Raw genomic sequence first — 18,323 nt, forward strand, 5'->3', positions numbered from 1 at the left:
CAAAATTTCTACCCAGAACAACATCTGAACATATTAAGAGTAATTCATAAGGAAAAACAGTTGATAAACCTAAGAAATAGTAAGTGGTCAATTGAAAATCCAAGCCTCAAAGGAGGGAGGCAATTCTTGAGAAAGTACAGCAAGAAGATGCTGGAGGGGAGGCTGAAAATAAATGGGGCTACACCATCTCAATCCAAACTTCAACAATACACAGAACGAGAACTGTGACATGTATAAGCTGGATTCAAAAGAGGCAGGGTCACCCAAAATCACAATGCTAATATCCAGTGGATAACGGAAAGTGCAAGAGTTCCAAAAAGATGTCTTTTTTTGTTTATTGACTTTTGTCTGCATGTACCACAACTAATTATGGATAGCTCTGGATAGGGATTGTGCATGAATTAACAATAACAATAATGTTCTAACTATATATGGGTCAAGTCACTTATGACCTTTTTTTAAAAAATCTATGTGATAATGATACTCATAAAACTTGATAAAAAACGAGATAGATATCAGCCACACTGGGATTCCAGATCACTTTAAAAATTATGCTTCTTAATGTCCAGCACTGCATTACAATATTTCAATATATTGTTTTTTTTTAATTTAAAAATATCATAGTGTATTTAGATATGCGCTCTCAAACACATACATACGTACATGAGATGCAGGAGAGAGGGAAACCCTTTAAAAATTTAAACACCAAAATGGAATACATGAGGTTATCTTGATTTAAAGAGCAAAAGGACGGAGTCCTTAATGTATAATATTCAAAAGTGTATATTTGTGTGTAGTAGTCAAAATCTACTGGAAGCCCTGCTACGCTAGCAAAACCTGAAATGAGTTGCTAGCATAAGGATACATCCATGCAACATTTCCAGATACATTAGTGAAACAATCCATTAATGAAAATGTATTAGAGCAATTGCCAAAATGATAAGGTGTTATGCTTAGGATGTACAAGGATGCCCTGTTGCTACCTCCTTAAAGCCTTCTGAATTCAAACACATATATTCCTAAAATCACACAATTACCATGTAAGCCCAGGAAAAGGTGTGGCTCCTTTAAAGAGCTGCAGGTATAGAGAGAGTACCTGTAGCAGATCTAAAGAACTTTTACCTGCTTGAGGTTCAAATTCTGCATGGTCCTACTTAGATATTTAACAAGTACTTGTTTCAGAATTCCTGATATAAACTTCCAGAATGGACTTTCAACAACTGAGGGCACCAGGGCATAGGCATATATGGGTAAGAAGAATGCTATAATATAGACAGTAATTGCTGCAACTGTTTTCTGTTTCTGCAAAACAGAAAACATGTTCTATTGAACCCAAACACTGCATTTTGGAAATTCTGTCAAGCCATTTCAGGATGGCCAAATTCAGCTGAACAGTTTTGTAGGAAACACTGGTATTCTGAATGAACATCTTGGCCTGCAAAAATCTGAACAACCACTAGACAGCAGCAAAGAGAGACAGAAATGCTAACTTTCTTTTCCTGTCTAACTGTTGCCCAGATTTTTACAACCCAGAACTGCTAGCATTACCCTATCCTTCCTTGAGCTCAAAGCAACATTTTCTCTGGAGGTATAAATAATTTAACTGAAAGGAATGCGAGGCAAAACGTGAAGTTCTGTATTTTTGATCTCTTGCAGACAGTGGAATGCGAGGAAGCAGAGAAATCCTTCTCTCTCTTTCTATCTGACTAAAACCACCACCTGCCCATAATATTGAATCAATACTGAAACTAAAAGAAGTAAACTAAAATAAATGGGGTTGAGGTGGTGGAGGTTGCCTCAGAGGCAGGCAGGCAAGCACCCAGGTACTTACCACTGGTCACTACCACTCGAGCAGAAGCACCAGTCCAGTGCTGAATCCAATGGTCCCTCGCAGCCATTTCTTCCTCTGTGTAGCTCATTCTCCAGTGACAGTTCCAGAATGGCTCTCTCACAAATGCCTGCTGCCTTGCTCCAAAACTCAACTCAGATCACCCCCCACCCAGCCTATGTCAATAGTAGGAGGAACATGAACAGTCCCTCCTACTATGGCCTAGACAGAAGAAGAAGTAAGGCAACTTCCAATCACAGCAGCTAAAACAGTTGACTTGAAACTCTTCTACCCAGAACTTCATTTTGACCCCTGTCTGGAACAAAACATCTCAACACGCATGTTTCAGCACCCCAAACCACTTGCTCCATGCACAGAAGGGTTCATACATGAATGTTTTGCATATCCCACTCAGAAATGACTGTTAACACCCATGTGCTCACTCCGTTGTTCTCTACAGTATATCTAAATTCTGGGATTATGTGCCCCTCCCAACTGTTTTCTCAAAGGCACAGGATTTATCCCACCTCCTGTAATGGGATACCAGGAAGGCATCCTTTGTATGACTTTTTACCTATGGATCAAATGAGCATTTGTGCAAGCTACCAGAGGGGCAGCAGACAACTCTTCTCCATTTCATACTATTCACTTTTCGCTGCATACCTAAGAAAATGTTAAATGTATCCACAAAAATATGAAGAATTAATGTAATAAATGCACATGTACACATATCAAAAGATCTTAAACTGGCTGTTAAGGCATGCTTCTGGACTGAGATGAGCAGCTACAGAAATTGCATAAATAAATAAATAAAATAAATAAGGAAGATCTAACACAGGTTGATTATTAGGAGGGAATAAGAAAAACACATTTCATAAAAATCAAAAAAGATTTTGCTCTTTCAAAGAAAGTGTCAGGTGGTACATTTGGGACAAAGAAAAAGGCCACATTGTTCTGTCTCATCTTACAAAATATCCACAAGTCAGAACTGATCAAAGAATGCTGAGATGACTACAGGTATAAACCTCTTACTAATTATAACAGCCAAGGGCTAAGATGTGAAAACGCCTATGGATCAGGCCAAGGGCCCAGCTAATCCAGGATTCTGTTCCACCATAGCCAAATGCTGTTGAGCAGCCTATGAGCAGCACATCCCTGATCATGCGTCTCATGCACTGCAAGTGGTACAAAAAATATACTGTCCCATTGTGAGGGAGAGGGAGAGGGAGAGGGAGAGGGAGAGGGAGAGGGAGAGGGAGAGGGAGAGGGAGAGGGAGAGGGAGGGAGGGAGGGAGGGAGGGAGGGAGGGAGGGAGGAAGGAAGGAAGGAAGGAAGGAAGGAAGGAAGGAAGGAAGGAAGGAAGGAAGGAAGGAAGGAAGGAAGGAAGGAAGGAAGGAAGGAAGGAAGGAAGGAAGGAAGGAAAAAAATCAGTCAATGACAGCCTTACTCTCTTTCAATTTGTCTACTTCTAGTTAAGTCCATACAGAGTTTTTGGCCATCACTAAATTTTGAAGCAGCAAATTCCACAAATTAACTATGTGCTGTATCAAAAGGCACTGGATCTGTCCTGAATCTCGCAATATTTAACTTTGAAATTAGCCAAGAGAATATAACTTTTTTCCTGCTTGTGAAATTTTCCTAAGCATCTATCTCATTATCCATTGTTGATGTTAAGAATGCAGTAATAATGCTTGATCAACTGTGCGTTATATGCTGTTGTCTGAAGGCATGTATGATGTTGAAACAGTAAATATGACATACCTGTTTTCTTTGATCTACTGAAAAAGAATCCAAACACTTTTTTGAAAACACCTTTTTTCTCCTGCAACAGAAATCACCCATTAGAGAACAAGAAAGTCATAACTGTGGAATAGCAAGGTTTATATATTGTAGAGATGTATACACACACACACAATATATGTGTGTATGTATGTATGTATGTGTATATACATATATATTTCAATATAAATATATAATACAATATAATATTAATATTACACATTAATAATATAATATATAACAATATACTATTACCATTAATATTATATAATACTATCTATCTATACACACACACACATACGCACACACACAAACACACTATGGTTGCATCTTGTATCTGCTGAAACTTCTGCAGCCACACTAGATCCGTTCCTGAGAATCGGCAGATGTTCCAGAAGACCATGGTAAGGAGGGCTGGGTCAACTGGTAACAAACATACTATTTTTCTTTGAATTCACATGGATCCCAGCCTTTCCAATAATGTAGAAAATGTTTTGAATTTGTACCACTTTGAACACAAGTGCTTTGAGTCAGAAATTTAAGTGTAAAGTAGGTGTTTTGATCATTCTGGAAGTGTTTTGGACTTTCCAAAATTAGTCTCACAGAACTAGAGAAAGGAACAGAAGCTACACCCTCTACAAAGAGGTGCTTCAGATATGAACAGCCTGGGCAATGTGAAGAAATACCATGTTAGTCACTACCCAGGGGGCTCTTTTGTGGCAGTGTGGCAGAAAGGAGCACCTAATCTCACACAAAGCAGGAGCCTAGGACTATAGTCAGTTTAAAAGTTCATGAAGGGGGGAGACCCCAAAACATTAGGAGATAGTTAAACTGTTCTTATTAAGAGCACTTTCAAGTACCAGCCTGTGTTGTAAAAACGCCAGGGGAAGAAAAATATCAGGAAGACAGGATACCCTAGCATCTCACCTATAGCTACACTACTGGAACCTTTTGGAACCTGTTTTCAGGGTCCAGAGGTATGGAACAGCCTAAGAACTGAAAACGGGAGAATGCAAAAGAATCAGGGGTGAATCTCAAGGCCTTAGTCCAAGGAGCTGGCATGGCAGCCATCTACCCAAGTGGCGGGATGAGGCAGAGCAGGTAGCCAGACCAGGTAGGTAGACAGCTAAAATGCCCCAGAAACTGCCCAACAGACGGGCTTAAGAAAGTAACAGCTACAGTCAAGCTGGCAGGTCAACACAACTGCCTGACCATGCTGGCACATGGCCAAAAAAGTGCCACACCAGATTTTGCTAACCAGATGGGCTGGCAGATTAAGATACGCGTGCCTTATACTGTGCTAAGCCTTAATATTAAAGTCCTTTTTTTGGTATGATTTATATCAGCTCGCTAAGTCCTCTATCTGCTCTCATGCCATTCAGCGCTGTAAACACAAATGCCCGTTTGTGCTTATTGTATAGATAGCGTTTTTATGGATGAGCAGAAATGAGAAGAGTCTCCTTGTGGGGAAAGGAAGGATGTAGGAAAAAGGCAGAAGCATCTGTGGCCAAGGGGGCTGGGAATGATGAAAGAAGCATTGAGCTATCGGAACACAAGCTCTGCCGCCGTTGTGCAGGTGTCATGACATCCCATGGGCGTACAAAGAAGGTGGAGCTTATGCTGCAATGGGGTGCTGCTGCTTTCATCCTTTTGATGAAAGTCTTTGATTCTGGGGATGTCTTTGGAAATGATAACATGTGAGGAAAGGAAACACAGGCATGATTACAGTTATAGTTTTTAATAGATTTTATTTAAATGCAATGAAAAGGCAACGGACTACCCTACAGATCGGAAAAATCAAGCAACTCCAATCCCTATGACATTTTAGTATGTTTCACATATGTCACTGTAATCATTGCTGTAATACATCTATTTTTCTAATGTGCTAAACAAGGTATTCTTATAGTTTGTTTACGATTTATAATAATGCTAACTTTTGTCATTCTTTTGTCAAAGACAAAGACAACGTACACTTTTGTCAAAGACAACATACACTTATTATATAATAGTCTCTGTTCTTCAGAACTGAAATGATTAATGCAAAGAACTGAAATATATTGAGTGGGATTGCAAGAGATTGACTAGGAAGGCAAGATGTGATTGTTTGAGAACAGTTATACACATTAAACGCAGAATAAAAGAATGCATGATATTCCTTAAACCCAAGGAACTAAAAACTTTTAAAAATTGATTAAATTCTTTTTTTTTTAATTCAGCAGAACTAAATGTGGGATTCAATAAATTTTCTTTTGATCATGTATACTAAAAAACTTACTTTGAAATCTTTGGGAATGTTTATATCCAGACATACTTTATATTCAGCATAAATATTTCTCAAACATATTAGCCTTCATGATACTACATGAAGTACTACTGAAAATTCTTCCAGTAATTTTCTTAACACTTACACAGGCATTCAGATAAAAGTCCTAGGGTGTTATCTTGCATACATCTGATCTGTTTAAAATCCATTATTTTTGCAAAACACTAGGCTCTCTAAGGCTGCAATCCTGTACACACTTACTCTGGAATAAGGCCTACTGAACAGGGCTTGCTACTGAGTAGGTATGTGTAGGACTGTGCCAAAAATCCCATTGTAGGCAGAGCTGCAGCCCCAGATTAAAAAACTTTAATTGCAAGTTATTTCTATACATCTCTTTCAGGTTGCAGCTGATGCATAACAACTCTAGTGAAATAATGTCATATAATCTTTCATAGGAGTTCTAAAATACTGTATGTAACTGTAGGCACTAAGTTGTATCAGGAAAGCAAGCAGAGATATTCACTTAAAAGGATTTTGTGGGTAATGCATGGAAAACCAATTAGAAAATCAATATAGATTTAATTTTTTAAAGTCACACAATTTCAGTGGGAGACAAAATGCTTCATCAAGCAATATGTACTTTATTGACAGATTTGGCATTATTAATTAAAAAGTACTCTTCCACTGATAGTGGATTGCTGAAATAATCAATAGTAATAAATTATTCCTATGGATCTTTGCAAGTATTTAAACCACATACCTTGCTTAATCCAATAGAAGCAAATGCTTTGTAACTGTTGCCAAAGCAAATGTTGTACAGATATATAACTTTATAGATAATATAGGAAAATTTAAGCACTTAGGTAAATAGGAAGGACTATAATTCATGTCAGGGCCTAATGGTCTCTCATTTGAAAACTGAATCTTGACAGAAGGAAAGTAATTTTATCAGAGAATGAAACCTTTAGTTATCTTTTTGACAGGACCATTGAGTTAGGTTTTTTAAAAGAAATCTTCTGTTTATTCAAAACTACGAAAAATATGTTGTTGTTTATTCCAAATATTCTGAAGGAATGACTGAACTTGAGGCTGTGTAAAAATTACAATTTTTAAAGAACAATGAGAAAGCCTTTATTTTATTTGCATCATGGCACTAGCTTCAATTCAATTTTGATATATTATAAATATTAGACAAGAAAAACAAGGATTTCACAGTAGAAGCTAAAATTGATGAACTATTTCCTCAATAACCTATCAATGCTTTCTCTAATCTCATATATCAATGGAACATTGCAACGGACCAGGCAAGATTGCAAGTTATTTCTTCTATTGTATATAGCCAGTTTTTCCCTATAGTGAAATTAATCTGACTGAAATCACAGCTGAATATATGGAAAAGTGAGAAACATAATATAAAAGATTCCATTCTCTCTGTTCTGTGGTCAAAGCAATATGAAATAAGCTGTTTCACCATCTGATTTAATAAACTAACTCACTTGAAGAAATGCTTACTATAAACAAAGAAAATTAATATCCCCTTTGAGTTGAGCTAGACTCCTAGTGACATATCCATGTAATTTTGAGGGGAATAAGAAGTTAATAGCTTGCCATTGCCTTCTTCTAGGATATATCTTTTTACTTCCAACCTAGTCTACAGCCTGGGATTTCCACGCAATCTCCCATCCGAGTACTAACCAAAGGGACCCTGCTTAGCTGCCATGCCAGTTCAGCCACATGCTGAGACTATAAAGCAAAAGCAAGTCAGTAATTTCCCTACTCAGGTATTTCAGATTTTGCTATTTCGTTAAGTTTTATTGACTGAAAAAATTAGATACTTAACACTGACCTGAAGTTTCTCACCTTCTTTTGCCTACATGAAAAAAGCAGTAAGTATTAGTTTTTCAGCTTTCTATTGTCTAAATCTAAGATGTACAACATTTGCTATATCTTATGCATAGTCATTATAGCGGAGTAGAGTTTTATTCTAGTATAGGTTCTACAAGGAACAAGCTAGTTTCTTCACTACATTCTGGGTCACTAGTATTTAAAAATTATCTTGCAACAAAAATGAAGAGTACACAGATTTATGTTAGAATAATAACAGTTTAAATGAAGCTTGTATTACAGCTAAAGTAACCTTGTGTCTTCAGGCACTCGCGCTCATGCTCTATGGCCCAAAACAGTGATATAACATCAGTCCTGTGGAAGATGCTTTGGTTGCTGGTTTATTACTGTGTGTCATCAGAGTGCTGGTTACAACCTTTACAATCTCGCACAGCTTGGGGCCTAGTTATTGGTGAAACCATTACTCCAAATACTATCCACCTGCCCAAGATGTACTTGCAGAGAGAACTGCTAAGAGTGCCCACCCCCACTTAGGTGTGACAGTAGGGGTCTGGAGGCGGACCTTCTCTGCACATTCCCCCTTACTGTGGAATTCCCTCCTACCAAGTATACCCCCTCACTCGGGGTATTCAAGAAACTCGTGAAGGTCTTGCTTTTTCAAAGAAAATTCAGGGAGTGAGATCTGGAGTTCCGCCAAAGCCCTACCAGAAGAAGCAACGTGTCTGTTTGCAGGCTGCTTTCCACTATCTGCCTCCCCTCCCCTATCTTTCACGATACTTGAGGAAGGTCAGAGAGACAATGGTCAAAATTGCTCTAGGTAAAATCATTTGGAGGGTAAGCACAGTGTTTTTGCTCTCCATAAGAGACTGCTTGTGTCCTCAGGGGATTACCATCTGCCAGAGCTGAATTATGTAGCCCCATGCATCCACGTGAGGAGAGCCAGATTGATGAAAACAGTGTGGCGGTGTTGTGATGCAAGCCCTACCCCTGTTCTACGTGTTGTGATGTTGCATGCATGCCCCAAAGGGGTGAAACGTGTGTGCTATTTTTGCCATTCTGATTAAAACAGCAAACTCTTGCATAGACCACTGACTGAGCTATTCTGTGCTACTATACATACAGACATACATATATGTGCAATACTTTACAGTCGCTGTTAAGCTGAATAAGGTAGAAATGAAATTGAAATGGTAACATAATGTGTAATATATTTTTAAATCAAATACAGAAAGAAAATTAAAAATAGAAACCATACAATTGTGCCTACTTGCAAAATGATAAATATGACTGAACCACTGAACAGTTGAACACATGGATCTCAATCTGCCCGAAGCTATGCTACTCTTCAGCTGGAGTGACTGGCAAAATGTTTGTGCTGTAATTTTTTTTTTAGCTGTTAATCAGATCAACTATCACGTATCAGTAGTTCTGGTTATTTAACGCTCATTTCTCTGTTGAACAAACTAGGAAGCAAGCACTCAAAACTGAGATTTCATGTTAAATATCAACGTTTGCTTTCTGGTATTGTAAAAAACAAAAGTAAAACTGACCTGTTCCTCTATATTCTCAGCATCAATTGTCTCATCCTGAACAATCTCAGCTGGAGCCTTGGTAAGATAAATTCTAGTTATATTTGCATAAAATATGAAAATAAATCAAAGTTTTCCTACATTACCATGAATTAGAAAAAAGTAACTTCTGTCTGTTATTAAAAAAAAAAAAAATTACATTTTGCCCTTTGTTAGTGATCCTGAAGGCCGCTTCTTATGTACAGCAAATGCAGGTGCCGAGACCTGAAATGTCCTAAATGATTTTCCTTGCTAGGATTGTTTTTCTATTTTAAAATGGAAAAGCTTTAAGTCAGAATCAGAATTTCATTTTACACGTCTAATGTTATTCCCCAATACTTTAAAAATAAAAGTAAATAAATAAATAAACAAATCAAAACAAACCTGGTCTTTTATACTCCCAAGATCTGAATAAATCTCCTCATCCTGGATGACCTCAGCTGGAACCTCGGATAACATAAATTCCAATTCAGTTTTATATAAACAAAAGTAAACAACTTTCATCTTTTTATTACAGATAAGGAAAAAACCAGTCAGCTATTCCCTTACTGAAGAATAAACTTTCTGTGTAGCAAATCTAAGACTCAATTCTTTCAAGTAACAAATATAAACACAAAACCTGTGCAAATGTCACAATATTTTTTTCTTTTAGCAAACTGACAAGCAAGGGCTTATACCTGAGATTTCATTTTAAATAACAAATATTGCTTTCAAATGCTGGAAAAACAGTTAACAAAACTAACCTGTTCTTCTCTAATCCCAGGATGCAAATACATTTTCTCATCCTGGATAGCCTCAGCTATAGCCTTGGTTAGGATAAAGTCCAGTTAAGAGTTTTATGAACAGAATTCAGTAAAATGAAATTTACGCTACATTATTTTATCACAAATCAGGAAAAAAAATCAAGCAGTGATTTATTTCCCTCAAAAGCACTGGAACTTAAATACCTATATTGTTCTCCAGTGTTGCAAAAATAGTAACACAATTAACCTGTTTTATTGTAATCCCAGGATATGAATAAATTTCCATGTCCTGGACAACCTCAGCTATAGCCTTTATTAGAATAAAATCCAGTTATGATTTCCATGATCAGAAAGAAATAAAATATAAGCCTTCCTGAAGTACTTTATCACAATCAGAAAAAATGAGCCATGCTGTTTACCTTTTCAAACCTGCTTTTTATACTTTGTTCAAGCAAATCTAAAGTCCAGTTCTTACAACGCATAGCAAATGAACTTGAAAAGACCGCTTGAAAGCATTTTTGCTTAAAATATATCCGATACATAAAAATGTAAGACACTAAGAATTCTAGCCTAATTGTTGCTTGAGATGCTCATTTTTATATTAAAAACCTTTTACGTCTATGGTTTCTCCTACTACAATATTAACTGTGCTTCAGAATGAGAACTAAGCCCAAATCTCAGTAACCTCAAATAATTTGTGACATTGAAATACTTTATGTACAGTATGTGAAGATTTTTTTAAAAAAAGTTTAACCTCTTTTTTTGGTTTGTCGTAATAGAACATCTTAATGTCAGTTTAGAATTTAAGTCAGAAAAAAAAAGGTTGCATGAAATGGTACTATAACAGCAAGTTGAACTGTAAGCAGAGCACTGCATTTCCAGTCTGCAAAGTGACTTTTTTTGACCCAAAAAAAGTTTGACATTATTTGAGGGAGCTTCTCTGTTCAAAGACAAGAGCTGTTCCTAATCTATTCGTTTGAGAAAACGCTATACAAAACTAAAAAGGACAGGACACAAAGTCATTGACATGTGCAAAGAATGAAAGTAGATTCCTTCAAAAGACTCTTAATTCTGCTAGTACCGTAATTCTGATTTGGTTTCTCACAAAGTGTTAATTCCTCTAATAATCATGGCTTAGTAAAACAGATTTCTGACAAAGCAATGACCCAGACACTGTTAAGCCATTTTTGAACAGAGAAATCTATTACTTTCTAGCAATATGGATTTGTGTCCTAGCTGCCAATAATAAAAGCATACATAATTTTAATATAAAAATGGTTGTGTGACTCTGGGATAATTGCCAATAATCCAAACAGTACAGCCAGAAATATACCATATGTACTTGCGGATAAACCAAGAATTTCAAGTGCCAAAATATACCCAAAAAATTGGGTTTGCCTTAACCAGATGAGCTTATCTGCAAGTACATAAATGTACGTTTTAAAATACATTTATGCTGTATTTCCCATATATACTCATGAATAAGTCCATCTGCAGATAAGCAGATCCTCAAATTTTTAACCAAAATGTCATGAAAAATATGGCTTGTCAAGGGCAAACCACTTCCAAAAATCCTGCCAGGAAACCAAGCAGTCATCAGGAGTCAAGGCTGACTCATACACATACAAAACCCCTCAGCAAACACTTGTAATTAAAACAATTGCGTGAGAAGTACAAAATGCAGTATGAAAATATGTCTCATTTTCTCTGCTGAGAAAAAGGTAGCAGCTAATTTATATTAAAAAGTAAGGCTGGTTATGCTTGATGAGAAAAAGTTTTTTCTGTTCTAACACTCTCCCTTTAACAATGGCCAATCAAAAGCCCAGGAAACTAGACAATCAGTAGAAGTCCAAGAAAATAGAGAATATACTGTATGTTGCAGCTTCTTTGAAATAGGAGGCATAACCATACCTGGCCAGTAGATGGCAGAAAAGATATGAACACCCCTCTTTGCTGCCATCTTGTCATTTTCTGCATTTTTGCAATCCAGATAAAGTAACCCTACAAATAGATGTTACACATTTTTAAATTTTGGTTTTCTAGCATTTCAGAAGGTACCACACAACTTTTTCTGCTTCAGATGGTATGTTTCATTTAATCTCTTAATATTTTTCTCTTTGTAGCTACTGCCTTGATCATATAGAAACTGTACCTAAATACTAGAAAGCAGGCACGTGTTTTTCAAGATGTTGCTCCAGCAGCAATAAATAACTCTTTGGAGTTTTTATCCTACTGACCGGTAAGAGAAAGCAAGAGATTACTCTGTGTTTCTGTTCTACTTCCTCCTGACTGGAATATTTATCCTCTTAGTCTCTTCCTTTCAGTTTGTCCCCTATAGATAGAATATTGCCTGCCTGCCTGCTTCCTTTCTTTTTTGTCAGCACGAGGACAGAAAACTCAGGAGAAGCACACATTTTATCGAAGTATGAAGCTTCCTTAGTAAACTTGATTCATTCCTTTGGATCTTAAACAAAGCTCTCTGGAGACTCTTAACTGTCTTGGTTCTGTTCACACATGTATGCAAATGAACTGGAGAATTCTAACCAGAGTTCTTGCTGCTACTTCCCTATATTTTCCTCTTCTGAAACATTTGCTTTAAGGGTCTCCAAATCCCACTTTTTAATAGTTTCACAGAATAAACAGCACTCCGGATTCTGAGCTCTGTCATACAAGCAGGCATTTAGTCACACAAAAGCACTTTCTCCCCATTTCTACGGAGAAGATTTTGGGGATACATACTGTTGAAGTTTGTTCCATTAAAAATGCACAGCCTCTTGGCAAGTATATACTATTAAATTTCATCCTCTGTCTTCTCCATCATTCTACCTTAAAGGCTTTAAATTTTTTTTAAAGACTTCTACTTACAATTAAAATCTTGATTTGGTAAAACCCAAAATTAACTTAATGAAAACACTGTAGGTTCACTGTTAAAAATCTACAGGATCTGTTAATTTAGCCTGACTCTAAAACAAGAAGATACAAATTTTATTTTTGTCAAATATGAATCATATCCAATACAGATGTGCAAAGAATTCAAAAGAGGTACTTCACACCACATGGAACTGCAAAACTCTGAAATGCCTTAACAATCGTAATGGTTAGTAATACCTTTAAAATAACACTAAAATATATGATCTTTTTCAAAGCAAGCAACAATTATGAGTGCTTCCATTTGAGATGTTTGTGCAACTGTCCTGCCTCATTTGCAGAATGTTATAAAGTCTAAACAATGACATCCTTTATTTGTAATTTACTTATATAGTTCCATTGTCACTTCTGACTTTTTTTCTTACCTGAGAAAATCAGTTAAAGAGGGAAGAAGGAATAGCTGCATGGCATCTTTAGACTAGGTACAAAAGTCATCCATCTGGAAATCATCTTAACTAAGCAAGGCGTGACTTTGAGTATTTTCTGATTATGTAAGTCAGCACTCAAGAGTCTTGAACTAGAACTAGGCCAACTTTCCAATAGGTATATAAAAGTGCCAAGGTCACAGATGAATCTTTACAAAGTCAGAGACTTCTAAAGATGTTCACATCAGTAGTATTTTATTTCTGAAGATACGGCAAGACTTTTTTTTTTTAGTATACATATTAATATTGGTGTCTATTACCATTTATGTTCACTTAAAAAAAACACCCCTCCCCCCCAAAAAAGTTAAGCTGTCTGCAACTTAAGATCTGAAATGGAGACCCAGGTGACAAGATTTTCCATAAAATTGGGTCTGGTACAGGAATGTTTTAATTTTCTTAACAGCCCTGAAAGGAAAGCAAACATAGGCAGCTAGGAATCAGAGTTCTAATAAATTCATTCAGGAAAAATCTACTTTAAACCTACCTGATCAATGGGTATTTCCACTTGAACATCTTTGTCTTCTTGAATCTGATGAGCCCCTTCAATTTCTCTTGGGGATTTTCGAGCTATATAGACACTATGCCCTGAAAATGAATCAATTAAAGAAAAGCAATTTATCCTACCCTATGGAACCACTAATAAACATTCTACAAATATTTATCTATAGATGAAAAATAATTGTTTTTGCTAAGCTTTATCAACAGAAATCTGAACCTTATTTTTAAGCAACAGTCGCCTAATAATAGTTTTGAAAATAGTATTTTTTGTATTAATCCTTATTAGTAAATGAGTAAGTAAAAGGAGATATTATTCAACTTTGCAAGGATTGATAAATAACAGAAATATTTGAATTACTACATGTTCAGCCTTCTGCTATAAGCTGTGCAGCTATATTTTATATATGTGTGGGTTCAATTTGTATTTCAAGGCAAATTGATCCAATCTACACTACCTAAACCAGTATGGACAAAAAAGGAACTAATCCTTTAACTTTTGTAATTGTTTTTTTAAAAACAAAGAACAAAAATGAATATAATAAAAAAAGCACAGAAAAGTGCATGTACCAGTGAAAGTAAGGTGCATACATTCATCACAATAGGAAAATACCTATTAGAAAAGTACATATTTTAAACAAAGTTATTTTTTTGATATTGTGATTATACTACAGCATTAGTATAATATTACAATATTTTAGGTGGTGTCATCTGAGACTTTTAAGGATCAGTAATACTTCAGCATTGCCCACTTTGTTGTCCCACTACAGCTACATTTCTGACATAGTTATCTAAATTTTTGTACTCTTGGGTTGATTTATTTACTGATAGGGATAGTATTCTCTTAACAACTTACATTCCCAAACCAGCAGGTATAATGTTGTTAAAGGCTTTACCATTTTTTGCCTATCATGCAATTGTAAAGTTACTGAAAAAAATAGCAATCAAAGCTGTCTCAATCTATAACTTCCAGCTTTAATTCAGCATCTTTCCTCAGAATAAAATTCTCTACCTACCCAAACCAGTAAAATGTTCAATTCTTCCACAACTTCATCTGAGTATTTTCTGTGATGAGGGGTGTTTGAGCTTTCTTTCATGCTTAAGCTTTTACAACTGGAACATGAACTATTTCTCTTTTGTTCTTTTGCGTATTATTACTAGAAATCTCTACACAACAATATACAGCTGCATTATGAATCAGCTTTATAGACATCTGTGAAAAAGAATTATTCTCAGTCCAAATTTTCTGATTTTTTTTTTTTTTTGCCATTAAATATTATCCAGGCTTCATGTGGGTCATTTATTTATTTATTTATTGGGTGCCTTCTAGTCAAGTCAAACCTTGACAAGTCCCTGCAGTTTTCTTGGCCAGATCTTCAGAAGTGGTTTGCCCTTGCCTGCTTCCTAGGGCTGAGTAGAGAGCCTCGCCCAAGGTCACCCAGCTGGCTTTGTGTCTCAGGCGAGACTAGAATTCACAGTCTCCCAGTTTCTAGCCTGGTGCCTTAACCTCTACACCAAACTGGCTCTCTTCATGTGGATCTACTGAGACATAAAGGGAATGAACGAACAAACAACATGAAAGCTTGGTGCTTGTTTCATTTATTGCATAAACAAAGTCCTCTAACATGTGATGTACAAGTGTGAAAAAGACATTGTCTCCTTAGATTCAGCTAGGGGTTGTACCACTCTTAGCTTCAATAACTGCGATCCAAATGTCTGCTGTAACTGGTGTGCAGTCCCTCACATCACTAAATAGGAAATGTGGCCCATTCTCCATGGCAAACTGCTTAATTTCAGTAGCATTTGAAGGTTTTCTAGCATGAACCACTCACTTCAGGGCCGCCGTAACATCTGCATGGGTTTTATGACTTTGATATTGTTATTCCAAGACAATTTGTTTTTCTTTATCCATGTTCTTGTAGACTTACTAGTATGTTTCGGATCACTACCTTCTTCAATGACCCACCTGAGTTTCTGCTTCAGCTGGTAGACAGATGACCTGATTCTTCTTTAGAATTGTCTGAAGCAAACAGAATTCACCCTTCTTTAAATAATGGCACATCATCCAGATCCTGAAGCAGCAAAGTTTCCCTAAACTATGACCCTACCACCTCTATGCTTGACAGGTGGTATGAGATTCTTATTTTGGAATGCCATATTTGGTTTCTAACAGCCATAACCTCATGTAGCCCGAAAAGTTGCACTTTTGATTCATCTGTCCATAGAACATTTCTTCACAAGAGAGTTATCCAGTTTTTTTTCTGGCAAACTTGAGATGAGCATTAATGTCCTTCTTGTGAGCCATGACTTCTGTCTTGCTACTTTCCCATGAATCCCATTTTTCATTTCTCGATGTTGGAGTCATATACACTAACTTTAACCAAGGTGAGAGAAGCCTGCAGATCTCTGGATACTATTCTGGGGTTCTTTGTGACCTCCTGGACAATTTTATGCTGTGCTCTTGGAGAAATTTTGACAGGATGGCTGTTTCCTATTGTTCCAAATATTTTCCATTTCACAACTATGTCTCTGACTATAGACTGGTGGACTCTAAAGCTTCATGTATGATTTCGTAATTTCTTCCAGACAGACAGATATCAATGCTATTTCTACGGAGGTCTTCAGAAATTTCTTCTGAGTGGGCATATGTGCCACTAGGAAAAATCAAAGTTTGTGTGATATATACAGAGTGAGGCTGGATCAAATCAGCTCTGACGGTTTATTGAAATACTTGTTGGTCCTACTTAACCCTTTAACTAAATCAAACAAACTGGAAGGAGGAGGATTTACTTTTTCACTCTGACAAATTACATGTCAGATTACTCTGTTTATGAAAAATGAAACAAATTTGAAACCTTGGGGTTATTTGTTCACTCAAATTCCCTTTTCACATGTAATTTTGATAACAATCAGCAGCAAAGATATGCAAAAATTCAGAAAATCCAGAAAGGAGTAAATACTTTTTAACATAATTGTACATTAAACACAAATACATAATCATATAGTCATTAGATGGGCTGTTTCCAAAGAAATGAGAACATTTTAAAATATAAACAATTCAAAAATATATCTGAAGTTTTAATTTAATGCATCTTTAAATCTTAAAATGGATACTTTTCATTTGTCAAGTTCCTTTTCCTAACCTTAGCTCCAATACTTTGAAGTAACTGAACACTGGATCCAAGCAGTTTATAACTGAAATTTGGCAATGTGTTTTACTGCCAAATTTCAATGGCAAATGAGAAGGGTCTGAAGGAACTGTCTACCCATGTTGTGCAAAATATAATAAGAAATTTTTGCTACACAATTCTTAAAGAACTGTTATGTTACATTGTTTTGGGAATGAAGTAGAATTAAATCAACATAGTCTGTAGCTCTAAGTAACTGTTTAGGCTCAGGGAAGAGATGCCTACGCTAAGTGTAAATTTTGAGGCTTTTTCTTTGAACAACTGATTTTAAGGCAAATAGTTTAGAGAGGTATGGAAAAAGGATTAATATTCTTAAAGAGCAAGTTCTTCTGTTGAGCTCCTAGAGCTAAATTTCAAATTTTTAAAATGAAACTTGCATTTGGATACCATTGATTTGCAATTACTGTCATATACAATTTAAGTAAAATAGTTTGGTGTAAGCACCAATTATGTTCGTTTCAGCAGCATAAGAAGAATATACAGCTATAAATATAAAGGGCCTTTTCCCACTGCTGTGTTGAAATGCTGTCCACCCATCCCTGAGTTGGCAAAAAGAATATTGGCATGAAAGTTGCTGTCTTCACTGGCAGTCCGTAACTTATATCTATTGTCTCTGCTCCCAATCGCTACTGACATTTGATTTCCCTCCAAAATGTTGGTGATAAAGTTTAATAGACTGTATATAACTTCATGTATCTTCAGGTTGGAATAAGGGGAAAACACCACTTTAATACCAGTATACCTAAGGATGACTTAACCCTGTCTTATTTGTGACTGGGGACATGATTAACGAATCATCATGGGGACACAACAAAAAAACGATATTGCCAGATCAAATCTGTGCCACAATTAGGTGCAAGTGGGGAAAGACCCAATGTCATTTTGAAATCTTAGGCACCATCTACATTATGTCATGTTACCATCATTGGGAGACAGCGGTCTAGGAGCCTTTCCATGACTTGTTTTCTCAGGTTTTGCATAAAAAACAGAAATCCTATCTCCTTCTCCTTGTGTTGATACTTGCATGGGAGTCAGAACGCGATGTCCTTGTTTAGGTGCTTCTCCAGGAGGCTGAAACAAATACAAAAAATCCCAAAATGGTGGATCTATTTATTTTGGGTTCAGATCTCTCTCGATCTCTCCCTCTCTCTCTCAGAGCCAGTGTGGTGTAGAGGTTATGATATTGGACTACAAGTGGGGAGATCCAGGATCTAGTTCTCTCTTAGGCACAGAGGTTGGCCAGATGGCTTTAGGCCAATCG

At 36.4% G+C, this 18,323-nt stretch overlaps 1 protein-coding gene across 1 annotated transcript in view; it reads right to left on the reverse strand.

The window, feature by feature from the left end:
- Window positions 1-18,323, reverse strand: part of DCDC2C (doublecortin domain containing 2C) — a 41,576-nt gene that overhangs the window by 2,706 nt on the left and 20,547 nt on the right. Inside the window, exons 7-12 of the mRNA XM_088150117.1 lie at window positions 17,983-18,133; window positions 13,864-13,964; window positions 9,668-9,730; window positions 9,266-9,322; window positions 7,717-7,740; window positions 3,590-3,650 (exon numbers count right to left, since the gene is read on the reverse strand). Coding sequence (XP_088006243.1) covers window positions 3,590-3,650; window positions 7,717-7,740; window positions 9,266-9,322; window positions 9,668-9,730; window positions 13,864-13,964; window positions 17,983-18,133 — 457 coding nt within the window. The remainder of the gene's footprint in view (window positions 1-3,589; window positions 3,651-7,716; window positions 7,741-9,265; window positions 9,323-9,667; window positions 9,731-13,863; window positions 13,965-17,982; window positions 18,134-18,323) is intronic.

This window comes from Python bivittatus, unplaced genomic scaffold (genome assembly GCF_059951505.1).
Source record: "Python bivittatus isolate LINGU-HERP-01145 unplaced genomic scaffold, Pbiv_v1 ctg000020_np1212, whole genome shotgun sequence".
In the NCBI taxonomy this organism is placed as follows: Eukaryota; Metazoa; Chordata; class Lepidosauria; order Squamata; family Pythonidae; genus Python; species Python bivittatus.